The 16548-nt window shown below is 41.9% G+C and overlaps 1 protein-coding gene, 1 long non-coding RNA gene and 1 pseudogene across 2 annotated transcripts in view; 1 reads left to right on the forward strand and 2 right to left on the reverse strand.

Moving 5' to 3' along the window:
* The window catches only part of LOC146575304 (uncharacterized), a 429876-nt gene that overhangs the window by 273114 nt on the left and 140214 nt on the right, over positions 1-16548 (forward strand). The gene's annotated exons all lie outside the window — the stretch shown is intronic.
* Positions 4669-6600, reverse strand: LOC146575317 (uncharacterized; annotated as a pseudogene).
* Positions 11478-14635, reverse strand: LOC146575318 (phospholipase D1-like). Its single transcript, XM_085269930.1, has 4 exons — positions 13778-14635; positions 12677-12925; positions 12160-12253; positions 11478-11819 (listed from the first exon to the last, which is right to left on the reverse strand). The coding sequence occupies exons 1-3, from the start codon at positions 13997-13999 to the stop codon at positions 12200-12202; spliced, it is 525 nt and encodes a 174-aa protein (XP_085126056.1). The 5' UTR covers positions 14000-14635; the 3' UTR covers positions 11478-11819; positions 12160-12199.

The raw sequence follows: 16548 nt of genomic DNA on the forward strand, positions 1-16548 counted from the left end.
ACATGCTCATAAATATAGAAGTGACTTGCTTATTATAACATATTACAAGGTAAAGTAATACTGCACTGCACGTATAGTAAGTAACACCTACTGTGTATGGGAGCCTAAAGCAAAGTTAACTGCACCAGTACCAGCTTCAGAACATATTGTATATTATATGTTTCTACCTTTTTGTAATATGTCATGTTTAGATGCAGTGACAATTGCACATTTGGAGTTGTGGTCATATGTGGTTTTTATATACAGGGTATTAAAAAAATTGACATTTTTTGCTATTTTTCTTGTTTGTTTGCACAATATTATTGTGTACATATTACATATGTAACATTATGGTTAATATTATTATTAGATATCAAAGATACAATTTGATTGAGGGTTTTCCTGTCATAATTTCAATAAAAATGCAATTACACACGTAAACAATAGGATCAAAATAAACTTTTAAAAAGTCTGTTGATCAAATGCTGATTTTCAAAACATTCTAGAGGAAAACAGAGATAAAATAATCTGAACAGTAACAGTGATTGTGGATGATGATGGAGGCTTGAATGGATTATTCTGTTTCAATCAATAGGTTCGTATCTATGACAATAATTTGATAAGTTTAACAGGTTGGTTTAGGCCTGGCAAAAAAGCAAATATTCACAAACTTTTGTTTTTGAAGAATGTTGATCTTTTTTGGGATGAAGCTATCTGGCAAAATGAGACAGCCCTTTAACCTCATCTGTACGTCTATCATGTGGCTGTGGTACTGGATTTTGGTTTGATGCATATGCAGGTTACAGCTGGGGAATGGCAGTATGTTGTGGATTGATTTGGCATGTTCAACCACTGTTACACCAAACTCTCTCACTTATAACATGATCAAGGCCTCTTACCCAGTGTCATGGATTCTCTGTAGTTTTGGGGACACGGGGCCAAAGTCTGAGGCAATAAGTCAGATCAAAGAAGGCAATGATTCTAAAATGGGAGTTTACTTATGTCATTGTATATATCCAGGAATATGTGCCAGAGGATAGTTGTGATGAAATCAATATTAAATCAAAGTATTCCTTAATTACCACAGCTGACACGAGTTCTCCATAGCTGCCTGCTGTCTCAGGATCTGTCTCCAAAAAGGACCAGGGAGCGCTAACATGTTATGTTCTAAACTGATGAAGAAAATGCACATTAAACATAGTATAAACTTACTGAGTGAAGTAATGTCAAGAGGATTCCTTTAGCTCCTATTGGGTTGGTTCCTTGATCAATGCAATACAGAATCATTAATCTGGTTTTATGTAATGTCCTCAAAACATGTCAAAATGAGGCTCACTAGTCTGTGTGGCCTCCACATGCCTGTATGACCTCCCTACAACACCTGGGCATGCTCCTGATGAAGTGGCAGATGCTCTCCTGATGGATCTCCTCCCAGACTCCAGGACTAAAGCATCTGCCCACTCCTGGACATTTTGTGGTGCAGTTGGTGGATGGAGCGAGACGTGATGTCCCAGATGTCCTCAAATGGATTCAGTTCTGGGGAATGGGCGGGCCAGTCCACAGCATCAATGCCTTCGTCTTGCAGGAACTGCTGACACACTCCAGCCACATGAGGTCTAGGATTGTCTTGCATTAGGAGGAACCCGGGGCCAACCGCACCAGCATATGGTCTCACAAGGGGTCTGAGGATCTCATCTCAGTACCTAATGGCAGTCAGGCTACCTCTGCCGAACACATGGAGGGCTGTGCAGCTCCCCAAAGAAATGCCACCCCACACCAAAACTGACCCACTGCCAAACTCATGCTGGAGGATGTTGCAGGAAGCAGAAGGTTCTCCACGGCGTCTCCAGACTGTCACAAGTGCTCAGTGTGAACCTGCTTTCATCTGTGAGGAGCACAGGGCTCCAGTGGCAAAGTTGCCAATCTTTGTGTTGTCTGGCAAATGCCAAACATCCGGCACGGTGTTGGGCTGTAAGCACAACCCCACCTGTGGACGTCGGGCCCTCATACCACCCTCATGGAGTCCATTTCTGACCGTTTGAGCAGACGTGCACATTTGTGGCCTGCTGGAGGTCATTTTGCACAGCTCTGGCCTTTCTTTCCTACCCCACAGTACCTTCCCTTACCATTTGTTCCCTACTCTTTTACTTCTTCTTTGATGACGGTTGTCTTTCTAGATAAGCAATTTCATTTGCTCTGGGGCGAGTCACTGGCTCGGGTGCATTCTGGGACTGTCAGTTCACCAGTGTGCTGGCATGCTTCTTAACAAACACACCACTACAGCAAACATCTATTGTACTTGTTGATTTCTTCGACAAAACACTGAACAAAACATGTCCTTGTGAGTGTGCTGCCTGGTGCTTTTAAATTTTGTGATAATTTGAGCAGCCCAGAAAGCATCCCATAAATTAAATTATGTTATCGTATCTGAACATGTACACTAGTCATTAAATTAGATGGGAAATAATGATTCAGGGTAAACAACTGCACCAAGGAAATTCCATTTTTCTTCTCAAAATGTAAAATGTCTGTTGAAAAATCACATTGAACAGAGATGTGATTAACTTTTTATTTTACCAAACATAACATCAATGATGACACAATCAGTCTTCATCAGAAGTGCTCAAATCACTCTCAGTGGCATCGTCTGGAATGTCCTCCTCCTCCTCCGAGTCCATTTCCAGGAGTGGTTGGTGGCTGAGGATTCTCTTGTACACGTCCTTTACTTTGAGCATTTCAGCTTTCAGTTCACTTTGTTTTTTTAAAACCAGGCTACAGAGTCCCTTCTGTGCATCCTCCGACATGCCAACAAAGGAGGCTGTAAAAAGAACAAAACAAATAAATATGAGAAAAGTAAAAAAAACAAACAAAAAAAAACATCACCTCATAAACACAAGGAATTAGGATGCTGTAATTAAACATTTTTTTAAAAGGGAGAAGGCAGTGTTAGCTAGCAATCTAGATATAGGTAAAAGATCCAGTAAGACTTTAGCATCTGCTCTTATTTTCAATCGATTCATCAAAAAATTAATAAATAAATAAAGTGCTTACAGTCTGAGGAGATTGTCCCCAACACCACAGAACGCATTCGCAACACTGTCCAGTGATGCTGCATCTCCCTGCAGAGCATCATCTCCTCCTCTCTCAGGCGCCTCACAGCCATCACCTTCTCAAAGACCTTTCTCTTTGTCCGGAGGTCAGCAGCAGCTACAGTTTAACAACATCAGATGGGAAAACATAGCAGCATATTATGATTCAAGAACAAAACATTCAACTACTGCTCAGATACTGGGAGCTTGTTTAAAAAGGATATTTGGAAATCAAGAGCTTACGTTCACTTGTGCTCTGCCAGGGCCAAATATCGGTCTGCATGAGGGCATCACTGGATACGATTTGCTTTGTTGGTTCAGCGAGCTTGTTGTAGTCGTCAACAGCAGCCGCCAAGCGTTTCTTCTCAACTAAGATGACCTTGCGAATTCTGTGTCGCCTCTTGTTGCTATCTGTAAATAAGCATAAAAAATTCACACCTTCACATAATGTATATAGTTACATTTTAATCTACACTCATCAATTTGTTTGCTGGAACAAATCACATCCAGCTCAAACAAACCTGGATCTGATTTTATTCTGTTTACAAAGTAGCTGCACAAGCTGTACAAACTCAGCATCAAACGGTCCGTTTCAAAGAAACTGGGACGTACCATTTTGTCTGTAAAGACTTTGTGTTCGCACTCTGATGATGACGACAAGCTCCTCTATTCGTGCCTGCAACGCTCCAAGGCTGCCATCAGTTTGATCACTTTCTAAGTGAGAGGAATATTAATCAGAGCACAGGATGAGTAACAGTCACCAAACTACAGTGGACTCTGTAATCACTGACTTGATGACATTCATTATAAGACATCTGGAGCCTTCATGTGCTGCTATCTCATGATAATCATGAGATAACAAGTATGTTGGTGTTCAGGTTTATAAAACCAACTAGTACGACATTATTTCAACCCAGGTTCTATCCAATTTGATGAAACGCAACAACTCTGCCATAAATTTGCTTTTCCAAGGCTTATTTTTCATTGTTTGTTGACACTGTCAGAAAGATCTTAACTCTAAGTTCTTTAATGAGGCCATGGTGGGTCCTATTGTTATACATGAGTTATACATCCTTTGTCCCACACGCCATCAGACTGTTTAACTCCTCTCTGGAGGGGAGAGGGAGGGGAAACAGGAGGACAAAGGAGGGGGGAACAACTAAGCTGTAGTGCCTCTGCACCTCACTGTACAATACCTTGTGCAATACTTTTTGTAAATAGTCAACAGTGCAATAGAATCAATACTTGAAATGTGCAATTCACTTGTATTTTTATTTTTTATTCCTATTTATTCTATTTATCCCCTTTGTATATTTTATTTATATTTGTCTCTGTATTTATATGTGTGTGTGTGTGTGTGTGTGTGTGTGTGTGTGTGTGTGTATATATATATATATATAACAGTTCTGTAACTGTAACTTTGGTCGGTGCTGTGCTTTTTTTGGAAGTCGAATTTCCCAGAGGAACCCACCCGAGGGATTAATAAAGTTCTATCTTATCTTATCTTATCTCTTATCTCTTATTATATTGAGACTCACCTTCAGCCCATTGCTGCAGTGTGTCGTCATCCACACCCAGCTCATTTCTGCTCGCATTCAGGCTCCACTTGTTCTCTAAGGATCCTTATGATCTAAGAATGCATTCATAAATGTCATTCATATTGACATTAAAAGAGTACTGGTGTTTTCCCCCCATTACCACACACATTAAAATGGGTGTTGAAAAAATGACCTTTAGATATCGCTGGCTCAAAGTGCGGCCCAGTTGTTCCACTTTCCTTTTGTTCCAGCCCAAAGCCAGGAGGGTCAGCATGTCTGTTCGCCCTGCATTTCAGTTAGTATACAAATTAGAATTAATGAGCAGGAGACTGAGTGGAATCTCAGACACGGACACACACCTGCTTTAGACATGTACTTCGTTGTGATGGCCGCCCTAGACAGGAAACTGTTTACTTGTTCCACCTCTTCTCCAGCTGTTGAACCGGCCCCATCCTGAAACGCACCTCCCCATTTGATCTATAGAAAGGAGGTCACAATACATGACTGCTGAATTCATTCAACCTTATAACAAAATGTCTCAAACTAATCCAAAACTACAAGCTGCAGTATACCTCGCATTTCCAAGTGTGAGCTTTGCATGCATGACGGAGAGAAGAGGAAGCATTGACAAGAGGTTCCTCAGCTCAGGGCACTGCTGAGCCACCTTGGTTAAATAGGGGAAATATTTACAGGCCACATCGGAGCAAAGGAACATAATATGTCCTGGGACGCTAGCTGCCAACTTCCTCTGGAGAAAAAGGGGGTAAGCAAAGATCTCCCCTCGAAACATGTTCAATGCAGCTAAGAGGACTCCGTGGCGACAAACAGCTATTTCCATGCCCTCCTCATCCAACTTCCCAGTGGACTTTTTGGACGACTCCTTTGCTGCAGTCCAAGATGAAGATCCGCACAACCCTTTCCCCGGGACCTATACACTCAAAGATTTTAACATAAAAGACATGACATGATGAAGCCCTATCAGGGACAAACTTTTTAAAACAAATGCATAACAATTAGCTGAATTAGCCTCGAGTCACACAAGACCTCAGATCTCCCCAGGACAGCACTGATAACACAAAATAAAAATCATGTTGTTTTTTTTAAATACACATGGTGACAAAATTAAGTACACATTAAGATAAAGTAAAGTAAATAGTATTACGACAACACCAAGAGAAAAATAAAAAAAAAATATCGACCCATCCATATATGTCTACACACACACACACACACACACACACACACACACACACACACACACACACACACACACGTAAGTGTATATGGTTACGGCATTAACGTCATTTTAACAAGATTAACAGCACTAATATATATGTGTATCTTACATGATTTGTGTGTCTCTGGATGTATTTCACAAACTCAGCAACTTCCTCATCTTTCTCAATGAAGACACCTTCAAAGTTCCCCTGCTCTGAAGTGCTGAACGAACACAGTGACAGTTGTTTGAAAAGAAACATTAAAATACATTTTTCTACAAATCCATATTTGACTTATGTCCACAATGCATAACGTACCTTGCATTAGACTGAAAGCGATAAAGCTTGCGGTTTCCATCAACTGAGACGGCAAGCATGTGTGGAGTGCAGGCAGGGCAGCTAAAGCATGGCTCCTTGCACATCCTGTCCACCTCAAACTTTACAGCACTCCACTCCAAGAAACTTTTACTGAAGGCATCAGCTGATATTCGGCCATTCTTTTACATAGAGGACATACAACAGAATATTCAAGGACAGTCAGCATAAACATTGATTTGCACAATTTCCTTAAACTTGGCAAATTTAGGAACTCACCCTTCCAAAATGGGCTGTTCGTTCATCCAGCATTTTGACAAATGCCTTAAGTGACATCCCTGGTGCAGCCTTCTTAATGTCATAGAAAGACTGAAAGGCATCCATTGAAAACAGGGTGCAGAAATTTAAGGTGCCAGGCCAATATCCACTACCCAGGATGTCCTTAACTGAGGGGGACCACATTAGGCCACAGCTGGTGCAAGGTTATAACGGCCTTTAGAAAGGATCAGGAGAAATTCAGTCATGGCTCAAAGCATTCATTTTTTTCATGTTGTTTTCAAATCGGTCTGGTAAATCCAAATGACCTTTGACAGGTGCCCACATATACTGCGGGCCGAGGGTAATTAAAACCAAGATAGCAATGCACAATTTGCAATAAAACCTCCAAACACATCTATTGTGTATGTAGTGTGTGACAAAAGGGCAACTTACCATTTATGGTTACAAGAGCCACAATTGCGCCGGGTGAAACCTCAACGTTACCTGCTGGGCAGTCACACACAGTCTGGCCTTTGCACAGGCAACAGCCGAACTAACATTAAAACACACAATATATATAAAAAGAATTAGAAATTAACTGATACACAATAAATATACAATAACAGCACCCACTCATACTCATACATAGCAAGAAATGCATAAGACTTAAAAACTGTACCTATTGGCTTGTGAAACTCTGATGAAGGCTGCAAAAACCCTCCTGTTACTGCCTCTCTGCTGTGCAGGACAACGCGTGTGTGAACTGCAATATCACAGTCAGCACAAAGGAATGGAAGAGACAGGCAGTCCAGGCACCTCACAACTACTTGTTTGCCACACTGACACACACGGTGTGACTGTGGATCCAGAGTAGCTAACATATTGTCTATAAGACAAGGCCTGGCCTCTTTCCACTTTTGCGAGGACACCATATTTCTGATCGCCCAGTGAGTAGCAGCTGACTCAGACGACGTCTCACAAGTCATGGCTGCGTCCTCTTCTCCATCCTCCAACAACTGAAGGAGCTCCTGACGAAGCACCTCAGTTCCACACACTAACAGAAAAAAAATAAAGAAAGGAAGAAACTCTTCCACAAAGTGAAAAACACTCTGGGCAGTATGTTTCTTAGGACTGCACAAAAGCCCTGCATAACTCAACTATAACAACAAATATAAAAGTAAACAGAAATCACAACATATACAAGAAGGTAAAGTACCTTTTGTTGGGTTGACACTGGCAACATAACCAGGTTCTTCACGTGGACATTGATGCTGCTCTCTGGACACTGGGGGGGGGGGATGAAGAATATTTACTTACTGAAATTCTTCGGTGAAAACAAGTTGTGAGATAAAATCAATGGTTGTGTGAACACTGACCACGTGGCATGCAACTAGTACTTCGACTGGTTGATGGTCTTTGAGGAATAAAAGCTCCCTGTCTGTCACGTGTTTTCCAGCGCACTGGTCTTGGCTGAGGTTCACTCTGTGCATCATTCTACGCAATTAACAAGGAAAAAAGGGAACACCTAAAATACAGTCCATGATTAAAGCAAAGATTATCAAACATCTTAAGTTAACCAACTTAATTTGACATAAACTTTAAACAAAAATTCAAATAACATAACGTTTACTCCGTACAAAATATGTGTTCCCTCTTTAACAACTGTTTCCACTAAAAATGTTACCTGCATATCTTGAAGGAGTTCGTCAGCAGCCTGAAGCTCTTCCTCCAGCTCGGGATCCTCTGAATCACTCATTTTCAAGCTAAAGAGGAAAGAGATTTTTGCAGAACTCAGTGACATAAACACATAACTAACGCAACTCAAATGATTTTCAGTCTTGGCGCTCCGGTTAATGTTAGCAATTAACGTTAGCATCATCAGTTTGTAAAGAGCTAGCAGAACTCTTAGCGCAAAAACTGCTTTGCGCACCATGTGAGGGTATTTTGCAGCACACAAGTCCTTTAACGTTTGTAATAGATTTAATCCATCATCGTTGGATTAAATGGCTAATGCTGCAGTAGACACGTGTAGTCGTTACCTAGCAAGCATGCTGACGGTAGCTGTAGCCATTTTTAAATACATTACACCGTTTCCGAGATCAGTCACCTCTGTTTGTTTGAAGCTTTTATGAAAAAACTAACTTTGAAACACACATCAAGGTATTACGTTAAATATATGTATTTTTTACATACCTGCATTAGAATCAATCAGTTCCGCCTCATTTTCTTATTCTTATAAATGGGTCTCTCCGTTCTCCCGTCAGCCTTTGCTTACACAGGTTGCGTCTGATTGGCTGGAGCCGAGCGCATCCAAAACTAACAGGAGTGGTGAATGAATCTATAAATGTGTTTTACGTGTGAAATGAAAATAATAAACCTAACAAAGGATTATGTACGTTAAATCTGAGCACTTTCAGATCGTGAATCAGTTTGGAAAACACTGTGTGATGGCCACAACATGAAGCCATTTTATTGTTGAATTATCAGTGATACTTTCACGTGTTTTTGTTGAGAAATGTTAACGATGTCATTAAAAGAAAGCATTAAATTAGGGAGAAAAACCCGTTCGCGGAGAGGGTCCCCGGGTCTCCAGTTAGATTGTGCTTCACGGCGTCATGTTTCGCCGTGACGGGGTTATTATTGGAATAAATGGATGGCTGGAGCCTCTGCTCGAAGCGTCTCTGATCGCCGCGAGCGCGTTCATATTGGAATGAATTGACAACCCACAGCGTCACATAAAAACGTGGAAGGGTACCTTAGGCGTCAGCATGAGAAGTTAAGGGACGTGACAAATCGTCATTATTTTACGCGTCGGGAGTGAGAACGGGTTGAGTTGGTGTACGGCGAGCTGTGAGAGGACAGAGATGGAGAACGCACATTTAACTCTTTAACAGGAGATACGTTACGACTAACAGACGACTGCTGTCTACATGATGTCTTTGCAGCCCTTATGCTACATGTTACACAACTTTTCTTCATGCCAACAAGACTGAGGTGCCACATAGTCGACACATACAGCTGATTATGATGCATGTTTTACTATTGCTATGTTCACATCATCTGCTTGGCTTTATTACTGAAAGCCTGGAGATCCTCTGACGTGTGCATGGCTGATGTGAAGTATGATTAGTCCTACATGACATCAACAGCAGAGGCAATGAAAGCTTTGTTGTTAACAGGTTGTAGGTAAAGTCAAATGTCTACTTCTACACTTGTGTTGGGTAAAGTTCTTCTCACTGCAGCAGATTTATATCTGTGCTTTCACAGGGCGTGATGTGGAGCTCAGCGCTGAGGTGCAGGTCTCCTTGGAGACGGCATCCTGGCTGAAATATTATCATGCTTCCAAAACATTTCAGCTTTTATTTTGAAAGAAACAAGACTTGAAAACGAGTCCCCTTCTTCCTCTTTGTCTTTGTTCTTCAGAGGAGTGTCACCTGGACAAACTCAGGGCTGTTCTAGAGCCTTTCTTATTATTTGACTCCATAGAAATAAAACTGAATGGAATCAAACAAAAACTCCCAAACAGCTAAAACACTTTGCTTTATTCTCTTTTTTAACAAATACGTTGAAGTCCATCCACAACAACACAGCTGAGATCTCCTTTGTAATCAAGTGTTTCCATCCTTTGTACAGATCTGCATACAAAACAATCATTTACGTCCCACAGAAGTCTAGTTACACGTAACTCTACAAGAACTGGTGAATGACAGAAACATGAGACACATGATCACAGGTGATAACAAAAAGAGAAAGAATTCATGTGTTAGTGATGTTTTTCAGCCCTGATGGCTCATGTTGGAGAAACAAGCTGAGGTACGTGGAAAGTTCACACACACAAGTGGGCGTGAGCGCACACACAGAGAGAAACACAACTGAAGCATCTGTTTGCTGTTTCTGCTTTCATCATCTCTGCTGCTGTGTCAGGCTGGGGTCTCTCAGTGACGTGGTTGAGGTGAAGTATGACGAGTATCCCTGATTCAGTCCATCGAGACAAAGGGCAAAGAAAGCTGTTGTTAACAAACTCTATGGTGATGTGGCATTTAGCTCTGACTCTACGCTCTGCTGAATCCTTTGAACCTGCTGATCAGTAAAGCTCTACGTGCTGCAGCAGATTGACCTCATCTGTGTTCACAGGTGTGGACCTCAGCGCTGAGGTGCAGGAGACTTTCATTCAGTTCTCCCTGCAAACAGCATCCAGCCTGGAAATACTGTCATCTTTCCCAGAAATGGTGCTCTTATCTCAGAGAAGAAGTCTGATGTAAATAACTGCAATCAACATAACTGCAATCAATAATGCCAACACGATGACTGTTCATAGCTCCTGCTTTGAAATACTGAACTTAAACATTGACCTGATGAAAGATCACAATTCACAGTGGCCCACTGTCAGAATCATTCTGAATATAAACTCATCGAGTTAATCTGAACCTTTCTCAAATGTGCTGTGAATAAATGCTGCTGCAAGCCACTGTGGGAAAGCTGTGTTATTATCATGGAAACATCTGTGACACATTCACAGAGGACGAGGACACAAAGGGACGACACGCAGAGGCTGTGTTAAAGTCAAAAATCCAAATCTTTAGTCCTAAACAGGCAGTGGTTACAAACAGGAAGACGAGCAGTCCATTAAACAGTCTACAGGGTCAAACATACAGAGAATTCAAACAGCTATTAAAAACAAATAACTGGACACTGAAAAACTTCAGTGACGTGTGAGGCACCAAAGGGAAGCAGCTGAGTATATTCAATGAATTCTCTTCAAATACAAAGACAGAAACTCCTACAGGCAGCATGCAAACTGAGCAGGATACACAAAGATCAGAGATTACAAAATAAATCAGACAAGGATTTCAAACTTACTGAGAGCAAGGCCTCTGTTACAAATCTGTCTAATAGAAAAACATGCTGTACAGATACAATACGCTCAGTGTTCATGGTCATTTAAAAACTGGCTCTACCTGAACCACTTCAATATTTTATGAAGTCACTGAGTCGACCATTTCTACACTTTGTTTCCTTCATTGCAGTCAGAGTGCGGCTGGTAAGGATGAAAACACACACAGAGCGTAAATTGTCTTTGTTAGTAAGAAACGTCAGCAAAGAAAAGACAAAACACACAAACACTCTCATGATATTCATGAATCATTAGAAAGCATCCAAACATTCTGCTCGTGGACTTTTACAGTCTTATTTGCACTCGCTCATCTTCATAATCATCCTGATCAATACATGACAGGGGAGGCTTTGAGGTAGGCGGGGCTCTCTGCTGATGTCAGCATGAAAGGCAGGACCAGCGTCTGCCACATGTTGGTGAAACATCACAGTACACTGGCGTGGTTTCCTTTCCAGATGTTGGACGTTTGACACTTCAACGTTGAGGCCAACAAGAAGACACAGTTTTGGGTCGGGTTGCTGCAGGGTTTCTAACTGAGCAAAAGCAGAAGCACACAGACCAACAGGGATCAGATGCTGAGTGTTAGAGGAACATCTGTGCTGATCACTGAATGCTGCTGTGGTCTCTTGTTGAAGTTGGCTGGTGGGACAGTCTAATAGTGATATCCTGCCCATCGGAGGAACACTTTTAAAAACACATGCAATACTTTGTTTGTATTACAGTCACAGTTTATGTTATTTTTGTCCTTTAAAAGTGTTGCTGTACTATAAAGTCCTATAATTTGAGGCTAAAACGGCTCAGAGTCTCTCTCTCAGAGGATCTCCTTTGAAAGTGGAGACGGCTTTATCCGCTGATCCACGTCACTTTACCTGGATGTTTTCTTTGAAGCTGGATGAAGACTCCTCTCCCTCACTCCTGCTGCAGCTGTGTGGTCCAGTTGGCCTCTGAGGTCACAGTCAACATCTGTAGCAGAAGAGGGCAAATAAAAGTCCAGGTCACCAAAACTGGGAGCTTTTCCAAAATAGAGCGTAACTGGACTTTTTCAGCCTTACAGGCAGATAGTCGTCTGGAGCTGCAGCTTTTTCTTTTTAGCTTTTTCCAATCTCTGCTCTCGGCTTTCTTTGAGAACATGTCTGCTTTCTTGGCATGGGTCTGTCTGCTGTTGGTGAAGAGACTAAATCCACATACTCGCTACTAAGATCTCCTCAAGTAGTCTCAACCAGATTACAGTTTAAGAGTAAATGTCTCCTGAGAGTTTCACCTTGGGGAGATGCTGTCTTGCTAACATGCAATCATGAGCATTAATCTATGAGGTGAAAAAGTAATTTTAAAAGCTCCAGCCACAAGTTTTATTTCATCTGTGTTTTGGTCAGAGTCCCATCAGACCTCCAGAATGGTGTCAGAGTGTTTTCTATCCACGTGATGAGCACAGGCCTCAGGTCCAGACCTCCACGGGCACCATAGCCTCTTTGGAGCTAATAGGTGCAAGAAGGTTTTGTTGGGATAGGAACTGAAGAGGAAACTGATGAGGAAGGCAAGGATCTTCTTCAGCTCCTCCGAGCCGGGACCTCTTTGTGTAGGCCAGCATTGGCCAGGTAGCCCTCCAGCATCGCTGGATGGCCGACAGTGGAAAACCTAGAGGAGTAGGAGAGAGGTCCCGGTGGCGCCTGTGTCCGGCAGCCTCGCCTCTGTCAGTGTGCCCCAGGGCAGCTGTGGCTACAATGTAGCTTGCTATCGCCAGTGTATGAATGTGTGTGTGAATGTGTGTGTGAATGGGTGGATGACTGAATGTAGTGTAAAGCGCTTTGGGGTCCTATGGACTAGAAAAGCGCTATACAAATGCAGGCCATTTAGGAGAGAAACAGCAGCTTGGAGCATGTCTTTATACTGTTTAGTCTTTAGAGCCACAGACTTTCTTTTAATGTCATTGTTCAGGATCTATGACTGATTATGTATTTATTGTATTCCTCCATTAGAGATAGGGTGAGAAGTTCGGCCATCCGGGAGGGGCTCAGAGTAGAGCATCTGCTGCTCCACATCGAAAGGAGCCAGCTGAGGTGGTTCGGGCCTCTGACAAGGATGCCCCCTGGGCGCCTCCTGGGTGAGGTGTTCCAGGCATGTCCCACCGGGAGGAGGCCCCGGGGCAGACCCAGGACACGCTGGAGAGATTATATCTCCAAGCTGGAGGAGGTGGCTGGGGAGAGGGAGGTCTGGGCCTCTTTGCTTAGGCTGCTGCCCCCGCGACCCGGCCTCGGATAAAGCGGATGAAGATGGATGGATGGATGGATGGATGGATGGATGGATGGATGGATGGATGTATTCCTCCATGACTGTGTGACAGCAAGTGGAACAAACCAGCTTCACCTTTGTTGATATGCTTGTAATTTTAATATTGATTAAATGGCCCATGAAATAATAGAAAGCTCATATATGAAAATGTATTTTAAGAAATAAAATGTTAATCTGAGTACAAAGGAGTACACTCACCTTCGGGTAGATGGAGGTGTAGCGAGCGCTGGTGAACATCCAGGCCTCCTCGTAGAACTGATCACTGATTGGATCCAAAACATCGATGGAGGATCTGTGTAAGCGCTGAGGATCGTCCTGATGGACAGAACAGAAGGAGAGTGAGACAAGTGAAGATATACTAAACAACACTGTGACATAAACTGACCCACACACAGTTTGATTCACAGGTGATTGACACATTATTGGACCACGAGCAATCTTTTCTGGTTTGACGCCGTCTTTGTAGCCAGAAACCAGCTCTCTCCTCGGCTTCCTCCACTACACGCTTCCCCCACGCCAGTCTCCTCCGTCACTATAAAGGGGAGAGTCATGAGCTCCATCACCCTCACCTGTGCCGTCCAACGTCCCGCCACCAGCCTCCACTGCAGCAGGCCAGAGACCACACCCCTGCCACAATAAGTAAAAGTATATCCTTGCTGTACCCTTAATGCTAATTATGCTAAATTAACCGCTGCCTTTGCCCCTTTGGGATTATTCTTATGTCACTGGGATGTTGACCTTTGACCTTCACATTAGAGAGATGGGCAGACATAATTAGTGTATGAATTTTAAAGTCACAGGTAATAAAGAGAGTGTAGCAAATGTAGTCAGGTTTATTACTCTGTATCACACATGAGTGCCCGAGGGAGGCGGGGCTGACTGGGGAGACACAGGAAACAGAGAGACAGGGCTGACTCGACATGAAACGATGAAACGTGGGACACGGGAACAGAAACTAAACACAGGCTGAAATGAACACTGAGGGAGGGAGAACTAAGATTACTGAGAGCCTGATAAATAAGAAGAACAAAAAGCAAGAAAAACAAGAGTCAAAGAAAAGCAAAAACACAAAGCATTGGGCCAGGACCCACTGCTGTGACATTTATATGTGATAAAAACATTAAAAACTGCTCAGATGTTGAAATCTTTCTACGTATACTTTAGGTTCAGCTCTGCAGCCTGGCATTTGGTTAAGCGTGATTCAAACATTTGATTTTGTTTAACTGGTTTTAATTATAGTTACTTTTTGTGAACATTTGTTGCAGCATTTAAAAATACATCATTTATTTTCAAACTTTTATTTGATTTAGAGCATCATATTTGACCAACGTAAATGTTTTAATTTCATATAAAATAACTGAAACAGTGAACTAAATATCTGAAATCTTTCCTTCCTTAAAAGTTATAATCCTACTTAAGTTATAGTGCAAACGCTTAAGCAACAAATATACTTGATGCTAATTAATTAATATTTCCCTTTGATGTTGCAACTATGCGGTCACTTCTGTCTTTAAACAAAATAATATTTTCCAGTTACAGAAATCATAAAGTCCAAACTAAAGTGCTACTGTTGCTATATGCATTTTATATAAATCATGGATGATGGTCCTGACATGAAGGAAGAGAAAGTTACAGGTTGCATCCTTTGACTTTGTCTCCGTGCCTTTGGGCCATTTTCAGAAGGACAGATGTTTCTGTTCAATTCTTAAATCAATTTTTTCAAACACAAACACTATTTTAAAGCTTCTAGAGAGTAAAATATTCATGATAATTATAATAACAATAATAAAAACAAAAGCTCTCAGATCCATCAAACCAAGCAGCAGAAAGAACAATAACTGAAGAGAAAACTTTAACCTTGTAGACTTCATTATGTTCCAGCTGCTCTACAGACGCTGTGACCTCGAACTTAAGCAGGTCGTAACGTATGTGCAGCTCAATAACTTCATAATCAGACCCTGTGGTATTTAGGCAGCAGAACAACTAAGAATAACAACTACAAATAATGTTTTTAGGTTTCTGTTGTACTGCAAGGTTCTGTACAGGAGAACCAAACCAAGAGCAAATATTACGTCTCATTTACACCTGAGCACGAAGAGCCATCAACATTTAGCAAATTGAATCATCTTTGTTTAGATGCAAGAAGAATCATATAGAAATGAAAAAGTAGAAATAGAAATCCAGAGCAAAGATATCCTCTAATTCAGCGTAGCACATGAGCAGCTGCTGCGATTCACGTAAGCATTCGGCTCGTCGCTGTTGCAGATTTTTCTCTCGCTGTTCTGGCTCACAGCGCTGCAAACACAAAAATAAATATCCCCAAAGGTGTGAAAGGGAGCTAATTAGTAAGAGTATTGTTACTCTCCGCAGGAGTAGTCCAGCAGTAGAAATCAGTCCAATAACAAGGTGTGTAACATCTAGCAGGGTGACAGAAAAACCCAGGGTAACTTCTAAGGACCTCAACGTCTCTCTCACATTGTGTTTTTAAACATGCTTCCATTTGTCACTTCAGTCTTTACTCTGAAATACAGGAAGAGAAATCATGGCTGAAACAATTTCTCATGAAACCAGGGGTGTGGTCCAACAGTCAGTTTGGTGAGGAAGGTTCCTAACTGAGAGAAGTGACCCAGAAGTATCTGTGTAGCAGCCACAATGAATCCAGATCATGAGCTTTATTAACTGATCAAAGTCTCTTCTTTCATCTTCTGTATCATTCAGTTTGCATTGGTAATGCCCATTATTGTAATGCTTTTTTAAGACGAGCAAAACTTTATTTCACTTTGGGTTAGCTGGGATAAGTGATGGATGGAGGGAATTTTACTTCAGCCACAGAAATCCTAAACAGGAAGGAGGAGCAGAGTTACAGTGGATCACTATCCAGCAGGGAAACAAGGTTTATTTCAATTTCTTGGCCATGAGTGAGATTTACTGAGTGGGCAAATTAGGGAGACGACACCATCAGATCCCGA

The sequence above is a fragment of the Mchenga conophoros genome, linkage group LG4, assembly GCF_057382185.1.
Source record: "Mchenga conophoros isolate Kocher_MC1m ecotype Shallow Benthic linkage group LG4, M_conophoros_male_GT1.1, whole genome shotgun sequence".
In the NCBI taxonomy this organism is placed as follows: Eukaryota; Metazoa; Chordata; class Actinopteri; order Cichliformes; family Cichlidae; genus Mchenga; species Mchenga conophoros.